The sequence below is a fragment of the Bombus pascuorum genome, chromosome 17 (genome assembly GCF_905332965.1).
Source record: "Bombus pascuorum chromosome 17, iyBomPasc1.1, whole genome shotgun sequence".
Lineage (NCBI taxonomy): Eukaryota > Metazoa > Arthropoda > Insecta > Hymenoptera > Apidae > Bombus > Bombus pascuorum.
This window is the reverse complement of record NC_083504.1, coordinates 3,405,590-3,428,579: the sequence shown is the minus strand read 5'-3', so window position 1 is coordinate 3,428,579 and position 22,990 is coordinate 3,405,590. Positions and strand designations below refer to the sequence as shown.

The following is a 22,990-nucleotide window of genomic DNA, read 5'->3' as shown; positions in this document are numbered from 1 at the left end:
TCGAAATACAAAAAGGGAAAGGTAGAGAAAGAAAGAGACTCGAAGGGTGACCTCGCCGGGATCCCACCCTTGGCCCATCCCTTTGGCCAGGACCTTCGTAGAGGGAATCGCCTAACGAGTCGGAAAAATCAAGCCTCCTTTGCTGGAATCGCCTTTGACCCGATGTAATACATGTCTAATTAACCATAAAAATAACGAGATTTTTGTGACTGGCTTTTCCCAAACGAGCATCGAAAGCGATTTCTCGATCGTATCGAGAGGACCGAACTTTAGGGCGAAGAAAATGTCCCAAATTATGACTTCTTTCCGCTTAGATTTGTTATAATTTCATACTTCGCATATATACTGGCTCGTGAAAGTATTCCATGAAAGTATTTCAACGCTTGTAGAAGCATTTCATAAATATATCGTACGTGTTGTACGAAACGTTTTGAAATTTCATTAGCGCGGTAATGAAACCCGGCTATCATGATTATGCTGGTAAAGTTTGAAACAAATTTGGAAATCTACGTGGAAGCTACCGGATACGTTAGTGTAAGTTTAGTTTCAAATATTTAAATAGTCGGTTATATTAATATTGAGATTGACCGCTAGAAGAACGAGCGGACGTGGAGTGTAATAAAAAAATATATTGAAATAAATATAGATATAAGTATAAGTATAGGTATTTAGCGTATGCTGATTCAAATCTTCACTCTTATAGTGTTACGATGCGATAGAAGCGATAGGAAGCACGTTCGTAGCTCATTTGTAGCAAAGGACATTACCAAAAAATAGTTAATCTTGTAGCCGAAGGTTACAAGAAACAGCAATAGAAATCTAAAAGGTGCAGAGTTTTTCTCGAAGTAATTACTTCAACGATTGATAAACCTCAACGTTGCACTAAATGTATATTTGCGATGAAAGAAATTATAACTTCGATAACGCATTTTCAGATCGAAATTTCAAAAACTTTCGTACAGCACACATCATATATTCGCACGAATTGTCTGTGATAAATGTTCACGTGCTTTCGTAAAGCTATGTATTTTATCACCGAAATAAAACTGATTCGTAAAATACAGCTGAAGGCTTAGGCAAGAATATAAAACGTGCAACTATAAAGATAAGACACCGGTATTCGTCTAAGGTGACGACGAAAGCTACTCGACGGCCAGAGAAACAATGAAATCTATCGATGATAGGAGGCAGATCCTTTACAATGGCAAACAGAGATAGCGGGTCGAAGTTTTCTCGAAATGGTGGAGGTGAAATTTGAAAGGCGAAAAATCGATGGCTCCCGGCAAACGGTCGTTCAGCCCGTGCGGCCGAAAGTTTAGCAAATATTTCGTCACGTCGGGTCTGCGATGTTTGTTTAGCATCTTGGATTCTTGCCTATCTGGAGCTGCCTCATTAAGCCGGAAAATAATACCCCGGCGAGTGGCGGTGGTCCCGAAACAACGGAAGAAAACAGAAAAGCCGGGATTCTGTCGCGAATCTTCGGCAAGACAGCGAACGCTGCGGGAAGGGGTTGTTGCCAAGCGGAGGAAGAGGGACTAGCCTGAGGGTGCGACGTCAGATTTGTCTCGTTAGAGTTCGCATTGTGCCTGCCTATGGCCGATTTACGCTCTCTCGTTATAGTCTTCCTTCTTCGTCTCCTAGACGAATCCCTGCAATTCCTTTCCTTCTCCTTCTCGCTATCTAACGAGCTTCCATTAAAGCCATAATGCGCTCCTCTTGCTCGCTTCGCGATTTTTGCCACTCTGTATAATAACGTGTTCCGTCCTATATCTATCCGACGACTTACTCTTTGTCATCTTTCTTGTCGGCGACTGGATACTTGGAGAGGTTAATCGATCGATGCAAAGAAGGGTCGCCTTGAATTCTGACCCGAATCAGTGTGTTTTGGGGGTGTTTCGCAGTTGGCCGATCCGATCGATCTTTCGACAAGAAAGCGTCGTTAGGGAAGATCGATAGACCCCCATCGAAAGTTTCTTGTTGATTGCTTTCGGTGTACGTGAACCAGGTAATTTGTAATTCAGCTGATCTCCGGTTGCGATGTTTCTCGGCAACTTCGCCGGTGTCTCTCTGCTTAAGGGATCTTGCAGAGAAAGTTTATAGACAGCTGGTTTATCGAGATGCCGGGTCGGTGGCGTTAGGAAAAGGTCCTAATCGATTCAGAACACGCTTGGCATTTCGACAAAGTATCCACCCCCCGCCACCACACCCTTTTCGTCGATATTTCGTCCCCCGTTTCTTCTATAGAAAATTACAAAGTACACTCGGCTGTTAATGCGTTAAATTCTTTTCACCGATACTTTGTAAGATCTTTCGAAACGTCTCGCTCTCGTAACGCGTCGGTAGAATCGATCGGAAAGAAGACGTGCCTAGGGACTGGTAGGAACGGACGAAAATAAACGGTATTCTAATGGAACAGCCGCGAGGATTCTCGAAAAGAATTTTCTCGTTTCTCACGGAACGATTTTCTGAAAATTTCAGCCAGTTCCCCGGAGCCACGTACGTGCCCGTACTTGGGCAAATTTACGGTGACGGGGGTGAACCGGAACCAACGGAACATCCGTGAAAGCCGGAGGAACCAGCACCAGGAGGGCGTCAGGCGTGACAGAGAAAAAGTTCGACACGCCCAGGAACGAACCCAGGAAGATCGACGCGGCCGGAAGCTCGACTTCGACGTGGAGAAACGTAGGGCGAACAACGAATACCTCGTCCATGAGCGAATGGGCAGGCGCGCCAGATCGAATCGCAACAACAGAAACCATCGCGATCACAGCCTCGAGGAGGTGTCGTCCAAGCGAACTTTGGATATCGAGGACCTGCTGCGCGACCATTCTAGATCCAAGATCCGAAGATCGGAGGACCAGCGATCGACCGAAAGCGTATCGAGATCGAAACTCAGAAGAACGCACGATCTTGCCAAACGTTCAGTCGGTAACCGGCGAACGAGCAATAGATCAAGAAGAAGCCCGAAGATGGAGGACTTCCGGGTAGACGCAGACGATTTCGCACGAATCAGGCAATTCTGGGCAACCGATTTCGACGATCCGGATGGCTCGAGCATGCTCGAGATTCAGGGTGATTATTTCGGCGATTATCCGGACACCGCTAACCTGCCGAAAAAGAGGTCAGACAGAGAAATGACGTCGAACCTCCTGGCGAGGATGAGGAGAAACGTCGAGCAGCTGAATCCTAGCAACGGATCTTTCGAGAAGAGGGAGAAGAGAGAGGAAGATATCTCTAGATGCAGCTCCGAGGTCACTACCATAACCATAGGATGTTCGACCGCGGACAGAATGGAATTTCAGACGGACTGCGTCGAGGACAACGCGATCGGTGAGTGAAGATTTCAATTTGACGGAAATTCGATCATTTATGTTTTTACGACTTAGCAGTAAAACGTGTTATTTAAATATCGTTCGAAATAAGACCACCACCGGTCCGAGCGGAGTCGCTACGCTCACTGATAATTAATATAGCATCAATAATACAACTCGCGTATAGATTCGTCCGTGCAGTTATTGTAGCAAGATCTTTCAGCTTCGCTATCTGTAGCTTCTCTGTTCGTCGACGTTCAACTTCCAAAGTTGTCGGAGTTTATTTAAAGGATAATGGCACTCGACGGTTAACGAGCGACTCGAAATACCTCCCACCATTATTCTGCAAGTTCGTTCCGTTAGAGTGCTAGGGATAAAGAAGCCTTTGCCTTCTCTTTCGCAGCGTACTCCTGCCACGGTAGGTGGTTCGACGCGGAGGGCACCCAATTCGTGATCGCCACCCAACTGGCACCTGGCACGAGCTGGTCCAGCGAGAACAACAGGCCCCAGCCGTACAGAAACAGTCGAAGATTGTGCTTCATGTACAAAGAGAGCGGCGGGGTTGTCAGTTTGACTGCCAGCGAGGTCGCCTGCCAGAGGGGAATCCCACCGCCCCCACCTATGTTGGCCTTCAATGCTACCAGTACCGGTGAGTACCTCCTCCTTTCCTTCGGCACTTCACTCTTGAGGATCCTTAAGGTCTTCGTTCTGCCTTGCCGAGGACGCGTCTCCGCTGCAACGAACCTAACAGTTTTGTTCCGCAACTACCGCCGCTCCTCCGCGAATCTTCCTTCGTTCGAGCACTTTGTCTCGAGATTTAGAGACACTCCCCACCACCCACTCCCTGCCCCTTCGCTCGCCTCCAACGGAGGAGTATTGTCAAAGAAATTAGGCCACTTTCGTGACGCTCGTTCTTCTCTAGATTCTATCTTTTCCTATGACTCCGTTCTTTGATCCCGCAAGATGCTATTTTATATGCTTTCGCGATTCTTCGCGTTTATATAATTTACTACCATCGTTGCTGTTTAACAATTAATTTTCTGAAGGATACGATCATTCAGGAGCTTCGTTAATAAAAAAAAAAAATACGGACGCGAAGTTGCTTTACGTCGTCCTTGCTTACGGCGTCGTTCCCTTATTTGTTTGATGTTATCAGATTGTATAGCGCTCATCTGCGTGCTTCAGGTTGAAGCATCCTCGGAACTTGAACCGTTATCTTGTCACTCGACGGAGGATCCTTCAGTTTCGTTACTCCGTCGTTGCTTTGTTTGCTACGCCTTTTCACCTCAGACTTCGCCACGCTTATCGAAAGACCTACCGATTTGCTTCCCAAATACTTCGCGAAGTTTCGAAACAGCGGTATCCTTATTTCATACCTTCGGGGGAGGGGGGGGGGGAAACACGCGTCAAGGTTGCGTTGCATCGATGCGAGATTCGACGCGTCTTCGAGGAAAGTTATCGCAGCTGTCTATGAGAGAAGAATTGGCGTGAGATGCGAATTTTCTTACGCGACACGGAATGCAGTTTGACAGCGCGACAGACTGCAATGTCCAATCAAAATCGTCGCGTCAGCAATTGTCATCCAGCGCATTCTAATAGCCAGATGGTGCGCGACAGCCATGCATAATTTACTGCGACACGTAGACGACTTCACCTGACAAATGTACCGTGACAACTCGTTGATAAACGTCGAATTAAACGGCGGCGTCGCTTTATAGCCCATCCGATGTTTACCTAATCCTTACCTTAGCCTAATCCAGCCTAAGAACAAACATGGTTTTTTGCTTGCAGGTCAGTGCATGGAAGAGAACAGGGGCTTTGTTACTCGATCGACGTACCTGATGATCGTCAGCCTGGCGGCGGTCGTCGCGATATACAGGTGATTCTAATCGAACGGACGACGATCTCGCGACCGTTAAAACTCAACGTTTGTAATCTGCGTTACTGGACACCGTGTGGGTGACGAAACGGGAGGTGGTACACGTGTATAAAAAGAAATATATATATATTATATATTATACATATATAATATACATATATAATATATATAATCGCCTTTGGCGCGAATCACCGAACAAGATCGGTCGAGCGTCCGGGCCAACGAGAAAGAAGAAACTGAAAGAGAAAAATGGCACAATCGATACTTTGGCTTCGAACGCTCGTGTCCGTAGCTCTTGCTAGCCTCTCTGATTCGTCGGGAGAAATTCGTGCTCGCACGACCATCAAAATTTTTTCGCGCAACGAGAGACGAGGAAAGATATCGAGGTTCGTCCTAGCTGAGAGTGCTGGTCCCTGATTCGATTCGATGTCTGGGAACGAAAAATAAAGTCGCCTATAATAAAGAGACAAGAGGCAAAACTCTGATTTCTTCCGTATGAGAGGTGCTCCTCCAGACCAGAAGGAAAATCAAGTGGACAAGAAAAGAGGGCGGAACATCGTTTGGAAAGGAGACGGATCCGATCAAGATGAACGGTTTAGCGACGGAAGGGATGGAGGAAGGAAGGAAGGAAGAAAAGAAGGAAAGAAGGAAGGAAAGAAGGAAGGAAGGAAGGAAGGAAGGAAAGGGTATTACTTTTCGAAGGAAATTTTTTTCTCAACGACGGGAAAGGGAAGCGCTTGTTCCTTCGAGAGGAACGGCGTAAGGAGAGCGATGAGGGGTCGTGAAGATCGAACGCGAATTTCCCCTGGCCAGTAGGTTTTTTACCGATGTAGCTCGTAGGCACTAGCTAATTAAAAATCGGATAAAGATAACAAAGTAATTACACAAGTTTTTATGGTTAGACCATATCACGAGCGAGATCACGGCGCACGATCGATCGGATTCTTTAGCGAAAGGTGACGAGCGATGAGAACGGGATCGATTGCCGGCCCGGAACGATACCGAAGAGAGAAGAAAGCAACATCACGTTTTAGTTAGTAAGACGATCGACCGGCAGAGGTCGTTATCATTTAAGGTAGAAACTACATAGAGAATAGCTTTAATAAGGCGCGAAGGGGAACAGGTTACTCGGCAAATATTTTTCACACCGGCTGCTCCTTTCTTTCCACGACCCTGCTGTAAGAGTACTGTAAGTGGGTATACCGTGTATTTTATATTACCAGTTCGAAGAATGGAAGCTGGCACGAAGAAAACAGGAGTGCACCTGTATCTCGAAACATCGTGGATATCGTTGTTACTAAAAAAGTGCCATCGACTTTTCTCTCAATCGTACCAACGCATCGTTTTTTCTTTTTTTTCTTATTTTTTTTCTTTAGAACAATTTGAGCATTATACATTAAATCATACGATAAAAAAAGACGTACCATTTTGAGGTTTAATTTCACCGAAAAGTACAATGTTCGAACAGCACGGAAGATTCTGCATCCGTTAACAGATTTTGGGCCAATCGAGAAAGCTCGCGGCAGAATTCAATTACCACACGAAATATTAGTAGATGTATTAAAGGTTGATTGCATTGTAGCTGTTATATAATAGCTACAAAGGGCTATTAGCCGTGTTATAGCTGAATGTATAGCGTAACTATTATATAATAGCTGTAATAGCCGCTAGCTGTATTAATAACCGACCGAAGGGGAAAAACATATTTCAAAGCTTCCGAGTTAACTGCGTTATTTTTCTATTGTACGATACAAAAAAAAAAAAAAAAAAAAAAAACACACACACACACACACGCGTCGCTCGTCCACGATGTTTAGAGAGCCGGGCGCAATGATCGATGCTACGAATTTATTATCGCATCGAATATTATTCGCCGAGTAAAACGTTCGATCTGTTAGAATGATCGCGAAGAGTGAAACGAGATTGACACCGATACACGCGCGTAGCCAACAGTGTCAAAAGGTGTTAACGAAGTAATTAACGCAATACAATCTATCGTGTAGTAGGATTATTTGGTGCGCCAATGGGCTAAAGAGCGGAGAGGAACGAGAGACACGAGGAAAGAATCAGGGTCCACTCGGCCGAAATTTTATTTTTGTGAAAATTTTTCGAATAATAAATTATCTTGCACCGAAATAATCTATATCCTGCCCGCTAATAATTTATCGTATCAATTGCATATTAACCCGAAACTATTTGCGTATAACTTTAACGTTCTAGCGATCGCAATGTATTCTGCGTGGCTAAACAGAAACGTCGTGCCCGATGATAAATTTAATCCAAATATTTCTGGTATTTCGAGAACATCACTATTTCGACGATTCAATTAACTTCCATCGGATCGGGGCGGTGAACAACGATAGGCAATTTCAAAGCGCCGTAAAATTTATTTCATCGCCACTTGCAGAATATCAGTGTTCCTCGAACACGCTACATTTTAATGTTTCGAACTTTTATCGATTTCGATAAATGCTACTTTCTTTTCTCGTTAATTACGAACGGAGATCGGGTTACTACACGGGAATTAGGTTTACTTTGAATAAGGATTCGTTAAGTTTTCCGAACAATACGAAGGATCATTCTCGAGAGGGGAAAATATCGGTAGACAAACGGCCGAACGTGTAAAGTGTAAAATTGTAACTGTGATGGATTTTCCGGTCCGTTATACCGACTCGCAATCGGGAACGTTCCCCTCTCATTCGTGCGTTTGCTCCGGATTATTCGTTCTTTTCTGGCGACACTGATTCTTTCTCGTTACGATCTTGGTCATGTTTATTTTTCTTTGTCGAGCGTCGATGGGTCTCGTGGAAAAATTCCTGTCGGTAAAAGCTCTAAGGCAGATATTCCCGCGGTAGTTTATCGATGCAAACCGAGATCGAGAAGGTGAAACGTGGAATATAGCGTGAGACAAATTGGCCACTTGTTCGACCCTTATCACGCCGAGGGGAAAAAAAATGAGTCGATCGGATATTTTATTAGAGAACTGGAAACTCCGAGAGCTATATCGTAGCGCCGTCACGTTGATCTAGCGAATCAAAATGAAATTTACCATGACGAATGTTGAAAGGATCGGAATATCGTGCACGATTATCGAATTGGTCCGCGTTCACGATTCTCGATCGCGCGTAAACATCGCAAACGATATCATTTCCGGCGGTACACCGGAAGGATTTCGTGGAACGGCCGGGGTTTATTTGAAAGTCTGGAGACGACGGAATTTTTCCAAGAACTCGACAGCGCCGGCGTTAACGTAAGCAATAAGCAATAAAGTCACGCAACGGCTCGATCATGTAGACAAAAGATGTTGCGTTTTCACGAGGAAACTGTACCATCACGTTATGCCAGAGATCTTCTATTATATTGGTTTGTCCAATCGGATTTTCGCGACAGCGATCGAAAATGGAGAGAAAAGGGAGACGCAAGTGGATACGGACCGATCGATCGCGAGGTAGGACGCTACGATATTATTGTAACTAATATAGAGTCTATATTATATTATTGTACAAGCATCTTTGTAATAATTAACCCGAACCGAGTGACGAGAGGAAACGAAAAGGGAAATACGAGCAATGAGGCACGATTAGAAGAGTACGCAACAATAGAAAACAGACACAAAACAAAGCGAGAAAAAAGTTAAAAAAAGAAGCAAAAAAAAAAGAATGATAAGAAAGAAAGAAAGAAGGTGAATAGAGAGGGAGAGAGAGAGAGAGAGAGAGAGAGAATGAAACATAAGAAAAGCCAATCGCTATTTTACCACTTTTCCAATCGCGGTACACGTAGTTTTTTCACGCCGTTAAATTTCTCTTCGTGCTCATTTTTTGCGACGCCGACGAGGACGAGCCTCTGATCCCTGAAAATTTCGCGTCTGTAAATATATCTGTGGCCACGCGGACTCCGCTATCCTAAATGCATGTCTCATTTTTTATCGGCATTTTTCGTTTAGTTGCACCTTGTCGAGAGATGTAGAGATCTACTCCCCTAATGTCGAGATGAAACATAGGTATTTCGGAATATCGTACTGGTTGCGTTGCAAAGGCTCGGCGCCGTACGAAAAAAGAAAAAAAAACACGTTCTTTTAGATACGAACAGAGTAGTACGTAACACCATATAGAGGAAAAAGAGGGCTGTCGACGTGCTTTTTCGTCGGGAAGAAAATATCGAAGCGTGGAAAAAATGCCCGCGCGACATGCGGAAAAATGCGGTGGATCAAAGGCTCCTTCTCTCAGAGGCGTTCATTTAATCGAGTGAAAGACGCTCTCCTTTTCAGGGTTCTCGGAAGAGAAAGATCGATCGACTTTCGTTAGGCTTCTCGGCAAGTACCTTCTTGACAAGTTACTTACCGTCGTTGCACACAGAAAATCGCGGATTAGCGAGCCACGAGGCGTTTTCTTCTCTCTTTTTTTTTTCCGTTTAGTTCACTCTATTTTAGACGTTTTTGTTCGTTTCCTCACCAGACGAGTTAGAATACTTAGTGGTTTAGGACTTTTAACGATTAGCACCTTAGATGCCGTACTGTACCTAAGAAGATGCAACGTATTTAGCATAACCTTAAGGTGAAAAACATAGCGATTAAGGATTACTCTAGCTTCATAGGGGTAATAAGCTCATTGTGACAGCAATCAGAGGTGCCCCGCGGTCGAAGCGCGAACAAAACAACCTTTTTCTTTCCCCGAGCACGTTTTTCGATCACCCATCTCGCGTCTGTCGCGCGTGCACTTCTTGCGAACAGTCTCGAATGCCAATTCTGTCTGGAGCGTGCGTAAAAGATGTTTCAAATCGATAGGAACGAGTGAGAAAAGGAGAGAGTAGCGAGCAGGGGCGCGGCAAGGATTTCTATTAATCTAACGAAGCGTCGGTTACTCGAATCGCTCGGCCATCGGATCCGCATAAATATCCGAATTTTCGACAGCTCGAGTTTAGACTACTTCCGTTCCACGCGAATATTTGAACTACGGTTATCGTGCTGAAAGTCAAATATTGCTCTCGGCGGCGAAATATCGGGACGACGACGGCGACGACGACGGTAGATTCGGGGCGCGGAACCTTAGCGGAGAACCTCAACGATGGAAATTCTACAAGTTCGGACCCAGCGAGCGGATTGCCGCGTCCTGCCGCACGATACCGATTCAACGATCGATCAGAATTACACGAGTTCGCTGTTAGGAGAAAACCACGGACGTTCGATAAGAAAACGAAAAGATCGGAGATTCGGCGAATCGTTGAATCGATAGCCGGGTGATTATCCGCGGGTAGGAGGGACGTATTCGCGAATAACAGTTTAGAAGTTTGTTATTATTTTCGATTTGCCCGACACAAACAACGCCGAGGGATTTGATAATTACCAGAGCATCCTCAAACATCGTTACTGACCGACCGCCTAGGTTCGCGCCACCCGGCCTCTCGTCAAACATGCGCTCCGCTTAATGAGATTGATGCAATCGGCCGATGCATTTAATCCGGTTAATTTACATTGGGTCCTAATATCGCACGCGAATATTCCGCTAATGCAGTCGGTAATGAGAAACAGAAAATTGCTTGCACAAACTGCTCCCTTTCCCATCCCTCTGAACGCGCGTACGCGGACAAGCGCCGGAGTTCGCTTTCGACAGGATTTCGACTTTGCGCGTACTCTCCGCGTTTTCCGACTCATCCGGAATCGTCGTGCGCTTTTCCATTGAAATTTTCAACGCAGCATCGCGAATTAATTTAAATTGAAGAACAGGGAGGGGACACCGATCGAGGGGAACGATTCGAGAAGCGATCGAATTTAAAGCGTGGATAACGAGAGTAAACGAACGGTATAATTTTCTTACGCGTTCATTTTCGAGGTCGACCGCTTTGACGCGCCGACGTGCCCCACTGTCTGCGAACAAAAAAGTTTAATTACGGTGAAAAAAAAACCGACGGGTAGGATGGGAGGACGAAATTAGTCGGTCGAGAGAAGAAGAAAAGCAAGAGGAAAGGAAGTGGCGAGCAAAACTACGGGATAAAGATGGAGCTGGTTGTCGAGGGAATCCAGGGGAGAAGCAACGTCATAGTCAGAAACAGGACACGTTTACGCGGCCTGGATGTCGGTTAACGATTTTATGGAAACCCGTCTAATGGGATTATCGGATTACTTCCGCGTCGGTACGGGTGCTCTACCGCAGTTTATTATTCTCACACGGTGGATTATACGCTCGTTCTTGAATCTTCTTCTACAGGCTCTATAAAGCCGGACCTGGTAGCGGCGTGTCTTTCAGGAATGCAGGCACGTTTGCAGACATTTGCCGGCGCGCGAAACGGTTGCCGCGGTTTACTGGCGCGCTAAATTAGCACAGAGTTCGAAGGTCTCGCGGCATAATCCGGCGAGAAACGTAATCGCTTGTTCGCCAAGGCGGCGTGAGTTTCCGAGATTTCTAATGCCTTTTGACTCTGCTAGTTGGACACGTGCGATTTTATTAAATGGCGATTTAACGAGCTCTCCGCTAGGTAATCTCGAGCGTGTCTTTTTGTGCGATCGGCGTTCAATTCGGTCGAGTTTCAGCCCCTTATCGTTGTTAGAGCAATAGGCAACCCTTAATGATCCCGCGTGACGCATCCGGGTCGATTCGAAACCGTCGCTCAAAGATTAGAAAGGCATCGCGTGCCATATGGGGACGAGCGTGCACACCCCTGCCGTTCGAAACTTCTCTCCGCGTACGCTCCAGCGAACCGAGGACGTTTTCAATCAAGGGACAATCATCCCTCGACGAGCAATCGAACCTTTTTATCGAATCATCGCGGCCCGTCGTTTCCATCCTTCGAACGAAACGTCAGCGGCCGATCATCGAACAACGACGAGAATACTTTTTCGCGGCGAGGGTACATATGGAGCAATATAAGAGTGAGTGTGCGTTCACGAGAAACAGAGAGGGAGAGAAAGCGATCGAGAGCGAGAGAGCGGGAGAGAGTGAGAAGACCGATTCAACTACGATATAAAGGACAAAGTCCGAGGGTAGACGGAAGAATACCTGGACGAAGGAGGCAATATTTTATAATACAGACAAAGCATACCGCTTCAGAGTTTCTAATACTTTGTTACTTTAATTTTCAATAAATAATTATTATCGGTGTTACAATAACTTCAGCCTGTACGATCAATTCTTTGAATTCCTCACGCGACAAACGATATGCGCACCTCTTGAGTAATCGAGTCGACGGACGCATCGATTACTTTGGCGGAATTTCTTTTCTTTTCTTCGTTCTTCGTTCTTCGTTCTTCGTCGAAAGAGTTGAGCCGCTCGAACGTTCGCCCTTTTACGGAGAAGCTCGAACCGAGCGTAACCAGGCCCATGCCGGCAGTCAGTCCTTATTACGTATGTTTGCGCACACTTTAGGATACGCATGTATATAGATATACATACATATATGAGATCGCATGACCGTGTGTATAATTTTTGGTCTCGTGGGAAGTGCCGGGTGCGCGACGCGTTGCGTGTTTAGCGAACGATGGAACCGCGGGGCAATGACGAGACGAAAGAGAAAGAGGAAAAATTGTATGCCGATTCGATTTTAAATTAGAGGATCGATCCTTGCTTGATCGGCGACCCGGGGACGGTAGGTGCGCATCGTCAACGTTTTAATATATCTCGAATTTACATTTAAATTATCAGTCAAATTCGTGGATCGAAGTTTCGTACGAACTTTCACGAAAATTACATATTTCAATTTCAAATATTTGCAAAATTCTAAAACGGTCGATCTGGTTGGTTGATCGGATGGAAGATGGTACAAGAAGTACACGCGTAAGCAATCTGTAGACGAAACGAGGAGGAGCGCAATCACTCTCGCAAAGTGTGATTCATGAACCGTTCGTTTCTGTGCACCAGGTCACGGTCAGCAACCAATGAAAAAGATGATTCTCCTTATTTAGTGGGGCAAGCGATCAAGGACATTGCTGCCGGCAGTTTTACGCCGGCAGCCGAGCGAATGATTTTCCAACATACCGCGTAAAAATAGCGGCCTCTGAGAAAAATATACATCGCTGGAACAGTTAATAGAATGTCGATTCTCTGGCTGACACGTGTCGGATGTGATCGGGGATAAAAGCTGCCAGGACAACGGACGAATGGAGTCGATAAAGCGACAGCAGTTCGCGAACGTTCACCCGTGCAAACAGCGTTTCTCTTATTTATTTATTAGGATTTTCTCCTGCATGGAAACAACCAATCTACTACCCGTTCGTATTGGTAACTTATGTACATCGAGCGCAAGACAAAGAATTACGTAAGTTCACGTTCGACTATCTGTCCTTGTCGTAACCGTGATAATGTAGCTATTTTAGCGCAGTCGTCGTGATTTTGCGAAATCAGAAGCGAACTTGGCGTGGCTTGTTGAACGTTACACGCTCGATGTAGCGATACTGGCGTGCCACTTCAACCGAAATTTATCAACTCGAGATCGTTTGATGGACCGGAAATGGCCGGGTCAAGAGAACGCCGGCGCATCCAGGATTTTTCGCGTGGTTGCTTAATGTTCGATGCGTCGCGAGTTGCGCACTTATCGCGTTCGCAATTTCGTCGCCTACGACGCGTGCGATTCAACGACGAGCACGAACCATCCATCATTAGCCGCGCGAGGTTTAATTGCGCCGAACGATTCAATTTGACGAGTCAAGCGTAGAATAGACGGATCGAGCCGGCCGATCGGAATTTAGTTTTCGCCACCCTCCTCGATTCCAACTTTCCGACGCACCGCGCGTTGCAAATTGTACAACGTGCAATCACGTCGAATCGACGAAGCGACACGGCCCGATGTAATCGAGCACGATCGTTAAAGATCGTCGCGCGATCTCGTCCTCCTCCCGCTGGTAATTTCTAGGATATCCAGCTTCGCTATCGGCGTCGAAGAAAAACGGAAAGTAGACGAGCGAGAAATCGAAATTCGCGATCGCTGTTTCTATATTCGCCAGATCTATTCACGAAGTTCAACAAGAATTCGGATCGTGCTCCGATCGTCCCCAGTGTCGTTGCGCAGAAAAAAAAAGATAAGTTAAATAAAATAACCGATAAGAAGAAAGATAAAAGCGTAAAAAGGAAACAGAGTTACTGTAGTCTCTGTTGGATGAATGACAGAAAAGCAATACTGCATGAACGAGGCATGCGTGCGAGGCGAGTTTGCGAGAGAGTGAAGCGAAACAGACGCGAAAAAGATAAGTATGTATCGACAAGAGAGAAAGAGAGAGAAAGAGAGAGAGAGAGAGAGAGAGATGCTCAGCGAATGACAAGTGTGTAAGCTACCTGTGCCTTGTAACAAACTATGTATGTATATACGTATTATATACACATGGTCACACGAGGAAGAAAAAGAAAGAAGAAGTACATTACATACCACACATGTAACACACGTAAACTCTTACGGTAATCTATATATTTAAAAGAAAGAAAAAAAAAAAAAAAAAAAAAAAGAACAATCGTTGCCGTCTCTTCTGAAACGCAGCAAGAAAATTGAGAATCCCTCTCAAAATTTCGTTCAACGCGCGCGTAATGATCGACAGGACGGAAGATACCTGGAGGTGGATGGCGGAAGAGGTGACGGGAAAAAAATAAAAAATCTTAACGAATGAAATAAAGAAAAAAAAAAAAAAATCGTAAAACAGAGGAAACAAATACAGTGAAATATGTTTGTTGAATTGAATGAAAACACAGGAGAAAAAATGACGAAAATAGCAATAATCGAATCTCAGACTGAATTATAAAATGGAAAAAAAAGAGAAAAAAAAATGGGAAAGAATTGAATATTACACCGCAATCTTTGTTGTCGCGGCGGCGACGCGCGAGCGTGTTAATTATTATAAATACTGTTACAGTGTCTTGCTACACACACATTGGGGAGATTAAAATAAAATCTCGAAGCTCGAACATGGATGGTTTTATTCGTTGGCTCTCGTGCGAGTTTCATCGCACTCGTTTGATAAACTCACACATTTTGTTTTCTTTCCCCCTTTTTCCTTTCAGGAGACACACGCGGCCGAGAACGAACAAACGAACGAATGAAACAAGGGGTCGCGCTACCCTCTACCGTCTAAAGTTTGCGATTCAATCGATGCAGTGTTTCACTCTAGCGAAACTATATTTTTACGTAATTCCTTCTTCGTTTGAAAACCTTCCTTATTCTTCGAATCAACGCGAAATTTACGCAACGACGAAACATTCTTCAAGCAAAAAAAGAAAAAAAACGAAAAAGCGTCAAAATCACACGAGTTAGCTTTTTCTCGACAGGCCATAGATCTATCTTTGTATTTCTCCGCAAAACGGACGTCTTGGCTCAACTTTAAAAGGAACGTGGCCTCGAAAACGAAGCTTTTTCCCTTCGACAGTGCCAATTCGCTCGATTTATGGTCTGTGCGTTACGTCGACGCGGTCAATTGCCGGCGAACAGTCGTTCCTCTTTTGATTTAAGGCCATTTCTCTTTCCTCTTTTTTTTTACGATTGACCGAATATGTCTCGCGTTAAGCGACACGCACACTCGCATAAATCCTTTCCAGCCGGTGGCACGTGCCGATCGAAATTCGCTTCACGACGATGATTTATCGCGGTGTGGCAAAAGTCAAGACTATGATAAGACTTTGCATTCTCGTTTCATGTTTAGTCGTGATATAAGAGTAAAGGCGACTGGTCACGAAACCAAAGAATAATGGCCCTATCAGCTTTTCGTTACGCGTCGAAACGGGAAAGCTTCCCTGTGATTTTTCCATCGACATCTTGGAAGCGATACCGCCGCGTCAGGTATCAAGAAGAGTCGAGATTCAAGCGCGGTTGTAACTCGGAAAAAAAGCACGTGCACCGTCACACAATAGAAACGGATAACAAAGTGACAGCAATTTATGTTTAAACGACGCGGCTTTGTATCAGCGCTCTGTCGGTCGTACCATCGACATTATCTTGCTCGTTTTCGCGTGACGAAAGCTGCCATTTGTACGGGTCGCATGCGCTATGCAGCCGCATCACATGGCTGCTTTTGTTTTTACCGAGAAGGGCTCTTTGTTAGCACGGATCAGCACCGATCCATGGATCAGGTCTAACAAAACGCCGGAGGAACGATGTCGAGTTTAACAAAAAAGCCATCGCGATCGCGTCAGTCAAACAGACGATTTTTCCCCGAAGATGGATTTATCTTTTACAAGTAGATACCGTGAAATCGCTCGAGGCAGCACTCGAGAACGGCTGAAAATTCCGAAACAAAGAGCAGTACACCGACGTAACGATGACGTTACGTTTCAAACTACATGGCTCGAGTTAGGTCTCCTTTTGTCCAGTGAACCGACAGAACCGAACGATTTATCGGAGACGAGACATGGCTCGCGGTCGTGTCGCGGCCGGAACAGGTTCCCATCCAAGGGAGATCAATGGAGGCAGCGTTAGCCGACGTTTCCAAATTGGAAAATAACGCGTGACCCCGTGCACAGTGGCCCGCTACTGGCCGTTTCGACCGGTTTCGCATCCTGTTACCTGAACGTTACTCTTCCGCGTCGTGGACCCAATTGAGCTCGTGTGTCAGTTCGACGACTCTATCTAGTTCCACACGAACGTGCTGCTTCTACAGAGCCAAACTTTCTCTCTGACGTTTTATTTTAACATATAGCAACGCGAAGAAATTTTTCCATGTTACGTTTCGAATTATAAAGAAGGACCGAGAGTGAGAGATCGTTCTTCTCACCTTAACCGCTATAAATATACTTTTACGTTAAATTATCGAGACAATTTTTGCCAACTGAAATAACTAAAAGCCTGGTAATCGTTTCCCAAAGATACGGAAGTCTGCTTCTCATCGTTGAATATACAAAGTCGCGTGTTTATTGCTCGGTAACTTATCTCGTGAATCAACGATACGTAAAAGTGGAAAGAAACGTTTGAAAAATATGTCTAACGTTCGAATCTTCGTTTCGTAATAACCTTTTAACCAGCCGTATTTCTTTTATTGGCCATTACTCGACAAACTGTTACGCGGCGAAGAAGTTAATCGTGTACATTTTAATCGCGATGCACATCGCGAGCCGTGGACTGCGCTCGCAGACGCGAAACTCGCTGAAAAGCTCCCTTAATATTGCGATAACGTTTATACGCGCGCAGAAGGCTGTACAAGCTCCTTTTAAGGAGGCCCCATAAATTTCCAAAGTACCCGTAAAATGATTATAAACGACCGAAGTTATCCTTAACTGTGCGCCGACGTTGATTTAACGTAGACTTTACGTGCCTAACGGCCACGGAAGTGTGTATTGTTGCGGCGAGCTTCGAGGGAAGTCTATCCTTAACGAACAGTCCTTCGGGACCCATAATTCCGACAATTTCCGACCGCGCTTTCAAAAATCGTATTTCGTACGGAAGTCGGCTGGTTTCATAACTTTGTTAGTTCCTTACGTCGAAAGCATGGTAACGAAGAGATACGTGGACGATACGAGAATTTAGATGAAGGCAGAACCGACAGCGACGCTCTATTTTCCAATCTAAGATTTGACGATTGGGCAAAGATTTCGTTAAAGGGAACGCTTTGAACGAGTTTATAAATCTGAACTGTCTAAAACAAGATAATCTTGCCAGTGGCGGAAGATCTGCGAAATCGAGTTCGAATTTCTGATTGGAGAATAATATCGGAGACTGTGTAGACGATACGAGAGTTTTGGCAGCAAACAGGATTTATAGTCGCGTTGCGTTTCCGAACTTAATTGTGAAAGATTGTGCTGCCGAAGGTTTCGTTAAAAAGAAGAACTTTTTAATCAAGGAAATTTTGTTAACGAAATAAGATTCGCAAAATCGAGTCGGAATTCTTTGTTCGAGTAACGTAACGACAAAAGCTAGTTATAAGCGAAGCGTGAACGATAGGACAATTTAGAAGCAAACAGACCCGACAACGATTTCGAAAAAATGCTCTCATCGAGAGGAAGAATTTTAACGAGCGCGCAAACGTTCGCTGCCTAAAGCAAGATAATTTTACTAATACGGTAAGATCCGTGAATTCGTGTTCGAGTTCCTTGTTCTCGTCCAATCTTCCTTAAAGGGGTCCGGATATTCCTTTTTTCTTCGCCCGTCTCGGGAACTTCGAATTACCTAAATTCGCTGCAAGGTCCCGCAAGAACGGGGCAAGGTTAATTACCGACTGTTTCGTTAATAAGCTCGCCCTCGCGAAACATTCAAGAATGAATTATGTTGAAATTAATGCTCTATAAGGAGAAGGGAAAAGTAGCAGCGTTTAAAAAAGCTTTAGCCGAAAGGACACTTTAACCCTTGCCGAGTTTAACGATCCTGAAAGCGTACATTGTTGCGGTGATTCTCGAACGCATGTCTTCGTTCCGGCTCGGTCCAGACGTTTCTCCGTCAAAGTTTCATTTAAACTCGCCTCTATCGTCCGATACGATCTCGTTCGCGCAGGTTATTCGAGAAAAGAGTACCTATAAATATTAGCGATAACTGACAGTAACGAGAAAAAAAAAAGAGAGGATTTGTCCAAGATTTAGAGGCGTACATCTTAACGAGCCAACTATTACGTTGATTAGCCCGTAGCGGGACAGCAATTATGTCGCGATACGCGTCCGAGAAATAAATGACTTTGAGATTAATGTGTCGTAAGGGAACGTAGGAGTAGAAGAGGAGAGTAGCATGATCGATAAAGTTCTTTTTCAGCTGCATTTAACGGGAGACCAACGGGCGTAAGTTGCACAACATGGAATATATCGCGACGATCGAACACGGTTTAAAGGTAACACACAAAATGGATATAAACTTTTGTTCGGAAATTTTATACGATCGTGACAGGGCTCGTAAAGCGCACTTTACACGTGGCCAAGTTCCGCCAACCTTGTCGACGATTGCGAGATTTAGAAGCTACGAATTCGGGAAACGTAAAACCCAATAGCCCGGAATCGCGTGATCGCCCCTATCCTGCCACCCTGACAAAGATTTATCCCTCGGTAACGAATCCGTAATTAAGCTTCCTTAACTTTTCTGATTTTGTAACGAATGAAATTCCTCAGTGGCGTATCGAACTTCTTTAATTCCTATCAAATATAGCAAATATATTCCCGATTGTGAGGTAAAAATCGATCGTGGTACTTCTGCTTAGCAATTGAAAGAGTAAAAAAAAAAGGACTAAATTTTCGTCTCGGCTACTTGCCTCTGTGATACACGTAACTATATCTCTCGCCTCTACATTTTATCGCGTTACTCTTCCTTAAATATCTGTAGCGTCTTAGATACTTTTAGCGATCGTGATCGTTATCGGCTGTAAGTGGTTGTTGACCGAGAGAGATAGAGAGGCGGCCGCACGAAGAGGCACGCGAAGGTTCCCCGAGCGTGCTCCGTGGCTCTTCATCGCGTCAACGCGCAAGCCGGTCGTGAATCGTTAGAACGCAAAATTCCGCAGAAGCTTTAAATTTCGGAGGTTCGCGTAAAGGACCGCAAGCCGCACAACTGCACGCGGTGGACCGCACGCGGCACATGAGACCGCACTGCGATGTAACGAGCCGCGTTCCAAGCGTGAACCGCATAACAGGCCGCACGCGGCCTGACAGTTGCGCACCACTGTTCACCTGAACGCGATATTCCACGAAAAATAAAGCGGCCGATCAGGTGAGAATCACTTCCTTTTCTGCTGATCGGCACACTGCACAACCACGGCCGCATCGATCGTCGGCCGATCGATCAAATTATCCACTCGAAGGAGAATCTCCACGTACACGCGATAAGTATACATCATCCGCAAGTACATACGTAGATACTGGATGCATAGCCGATCAAAAGGTTCCTTATTTTTCTGATATTTTCCAATTTTGTGATCGAACGGCTTTCCTTTGCTGCCGATTTTGTTTACCTATTGCCATAACTCGAATACTCTGATACTCTGCTAAAGTTCAACTGAAACCAGGAATATATCTGTATCGCTCTAATTCCATTTGTAACGAATAGCTAAAACTTGGTAAAATTTGCATAAACTTTTAGAATTGCGGCTAGAAACAGATAGACCCGAAGTCACCTAACTCGGAATCAATTTTCCTTCACATTCAGCTGTTCTTCTGTACTAATTATGCTAATTAATATTAACCACTGCTTTCACCAGTACCTCCTAACTGTATACGATTGCCCTAAAGATCTAAAGGCTTTTGTTTGTAGTATCAATATTTTATATATTTGCAATAATTTTCGTAATAGTGTAGTGTTATTTGCATATACGCTGCCGTTCCTGTATTGTTCGTGTATATTACGTCGACAACTCCCCGTAACTCAACTCCGTCGTCACCCAAAGCTGCTGATGTTCTCGGATTTCTGACACGCATACCTTAGAATGCTAGTAACTCGAAATTCGTTTTTCCTCGCGGAATCATTGGAATCTGTTAATGATACTTTTACATCAAATAGAAACTTTACCTTGTGGCTTGACGTTATTCCTTCTCTTTTTTTTCTCTCTCTCTCTATAACACTGCTTGTTATTTTGCTTGTTGGTTTCATTTTGCCATTACTTTTGTTTCGCAACTTCTTGAAAGGTTAGATTACCTAAGTTGCTTATATACATTTGGCTTATAAAACATAGAAACTTTTCTCTCGAAAGTGAGGAATTTCTACATTCATCTGCTGCTCTCCTGGATATACATTTTCCATCTTTCAGACGAATAAACCCGAGGCGACAAATATTCTCGTAAACCAAACAACATCCTTGCCGTTATTAATTATATTTCCGTTGCAGTGTCTTAATTAAATATATTAATTACGTTTCCTTTGAAATTGAAATCTCGTTGACATCGGATTCGTATATATATATACACGTTTTCATTCAATTTTTGTTTACCCTTTGCCGAGTTTTTAGTTCGGCTATATCCAGTCGGAGATTTAGAGGAATGTTCGTCGTCGGCTTTGGAACTGATGCCAAAAACGCGCGTTTTTCCGTTCAATCTTGTCTCGTGACCGATGAAAAATTACATCGCCCTGCACACGTACTATTTAACTTTAACGAAATGACTAGCAATTATGGCTATTGCGCGAGCAACGTCGAGTAACGTCGAGTCGAAAAATAAAGTTTTCTTTATCAGCTCCATTTGTGGTTACCTTGCTAGCTTAAATAGATAATCTGAAGTACGTTACATATTTTTGTAATTTAGAGTGCTGACGAGTATTGACGAAACGTCAGCATATTCCATTCATTCGTTTCATTTTTCAAAAATTTCTAATCGCTATCCAAACGAATTAGAACGTAACATGTTCGTTCACGCTATATTCAAGCATATCCGATATCAATCGTACGTAACCATGTTATCGGAGGTAATAATTTAATCAACAAACAATTCTCGTATGCATAGGTGTACGAGTAGAGAACTTCGATCCACGCCGACGCGTTCAAACACGAAACAAGATCGGTGGAAAACCAAGCGGCATTTGTCGCCGAAAACTTTGCATCAGACCCTGATTTAATTTCGCGAATTCTATATCACGTTGAGAACACGGTTGTTCCTGTTGCCTCTGAATTTTCGCCTTCTTTACTACCTTCTCCCTTCGTGTTCCGCTCTTTATTTTCCCTTCTTCTTCTTCTTTTTTTTTTTTCAACGGATCGACAATTTATGTTTTTTCGCTGGCAAGCCAGAGATTTAGCGGAACAGCCAACGCAGTTGTGGAATTCGTGCCAAAATCGTGCAATCTGCGCGATCGAAACAGCATGCTGTAAGCTACATGTTGGAAAAAATCCGCTTCGTCATTCGATGACATCACGAGGCGACTTGTCCGACGTATCTATACCGTCAATCTTTGCCATACTTATCGTTTGAATTCATTTTCTTATCTCCAGATAAATGAGAACTCCTTCGTTTTACCAAGTCATTATAAATATAAACATTGCAACGTTTCATGCAATAGGAAAAAATTCAGGTAATTCCAGACTTAAGGAATAAAAATATAAACTGGTATTAATATATTATCAAGTATTTTATAACCCTTTTTCGCGACAGAATTTCGATATTTACTATCCTCGTGTGCCAACTGGAAATTTAATTGCTCCAAAGTACCCAATAATGTACGGCAGTAATATATTTTCGATTAAAGCCGTGCTTCAATCGCGTTGTACCGAATCTGCAAACTGAAAATTTCCTTTAATTTCGTCGTGCTACGTTTCCGATTCCATGGAAAATTTCGGAAACGGGGATAACGCAGAGATCACGGTATCGAAACTGCACGTGAACCAGTTTCCACGATTCCGTGTTAGCCTAGACGTAACGAACGTGCGACCTGGCCAATTAAATTCGATGGAAACCGGCTGAACCATCAGGTAAGTGCATCGCAATTCCGTATGTTGTCGATCGGCGAACGAATAGCTGTATGATTACTAAGAAACAAATGTTCCCGTCACCGATACGCACGATCATCAGAAAATATTACATCGAAGGCTTAATCACGAAGTTCTTTGATAGATACGTTGTGTCGTCATTGCAAATATTGCGAAAGAAGACCACTTCCTTTAGAAATAGAGACTTGCCACTAGTATATACTAGTAGTAGATACGAAACAGCACGAACTCATTCATATTTCTCACGTACTAAATCCACTGAAAGTTTTGACAAATATAATTTTAACAACTTGAAAGGTTTCGTCGAGCAGAAGAATATACGCGCCGAGGAATCATGATGGAACCAATTACCCATAGAATTTTTGCGAAACCGTTAGTCTAAATATAGCCATTGTAATTCACGATCAATTAGAAGCTATTGGTCCCTCGATTCGCTGAGCTAGCCACAAATTATATGTATTATATATTATATATATTACATACATGTATATGTACATATAGATCAAAATAGATGTC

At 44.1% G+C, this 22,990-nt stretch overlaps 1 protein-coding gene across 3 annotated transcripts in view; it reads left to right on the top strand.

Moving 5' to 3' along the window:
• The window catches only part of LOC132915542 (uncharacterized), a 265,049-nt gene extending 252,756 nt beyond the window's left edge, over positions 1–12,293 (top strand). For all 3 annotated transcript variants that reach the window (XM_060975410.1, XM_060975409.1, XM_060975408.1), the window contains 3 exons: positions 2,479–3,330; positions 3,715–3,960; positions 5,103–12,293. In XM_060975410.1, the coding sequence (XP_060831393.1) occupies positions 2,479–3,330; positions 3,715–3,960; positions 5,103–5,194 (1,190 nt within the window). In that variant the 3' untranslated portion in view covers positions 5,195–12,293. The remainder of the gene's footprint in view (positions 1–2,478; positions 3,331–3,714; positions 3,961–5,102) is intronic.
• The last annotated feature ends 10,697 nt before the right edge of the window (positions 12,294–22,990 follow it).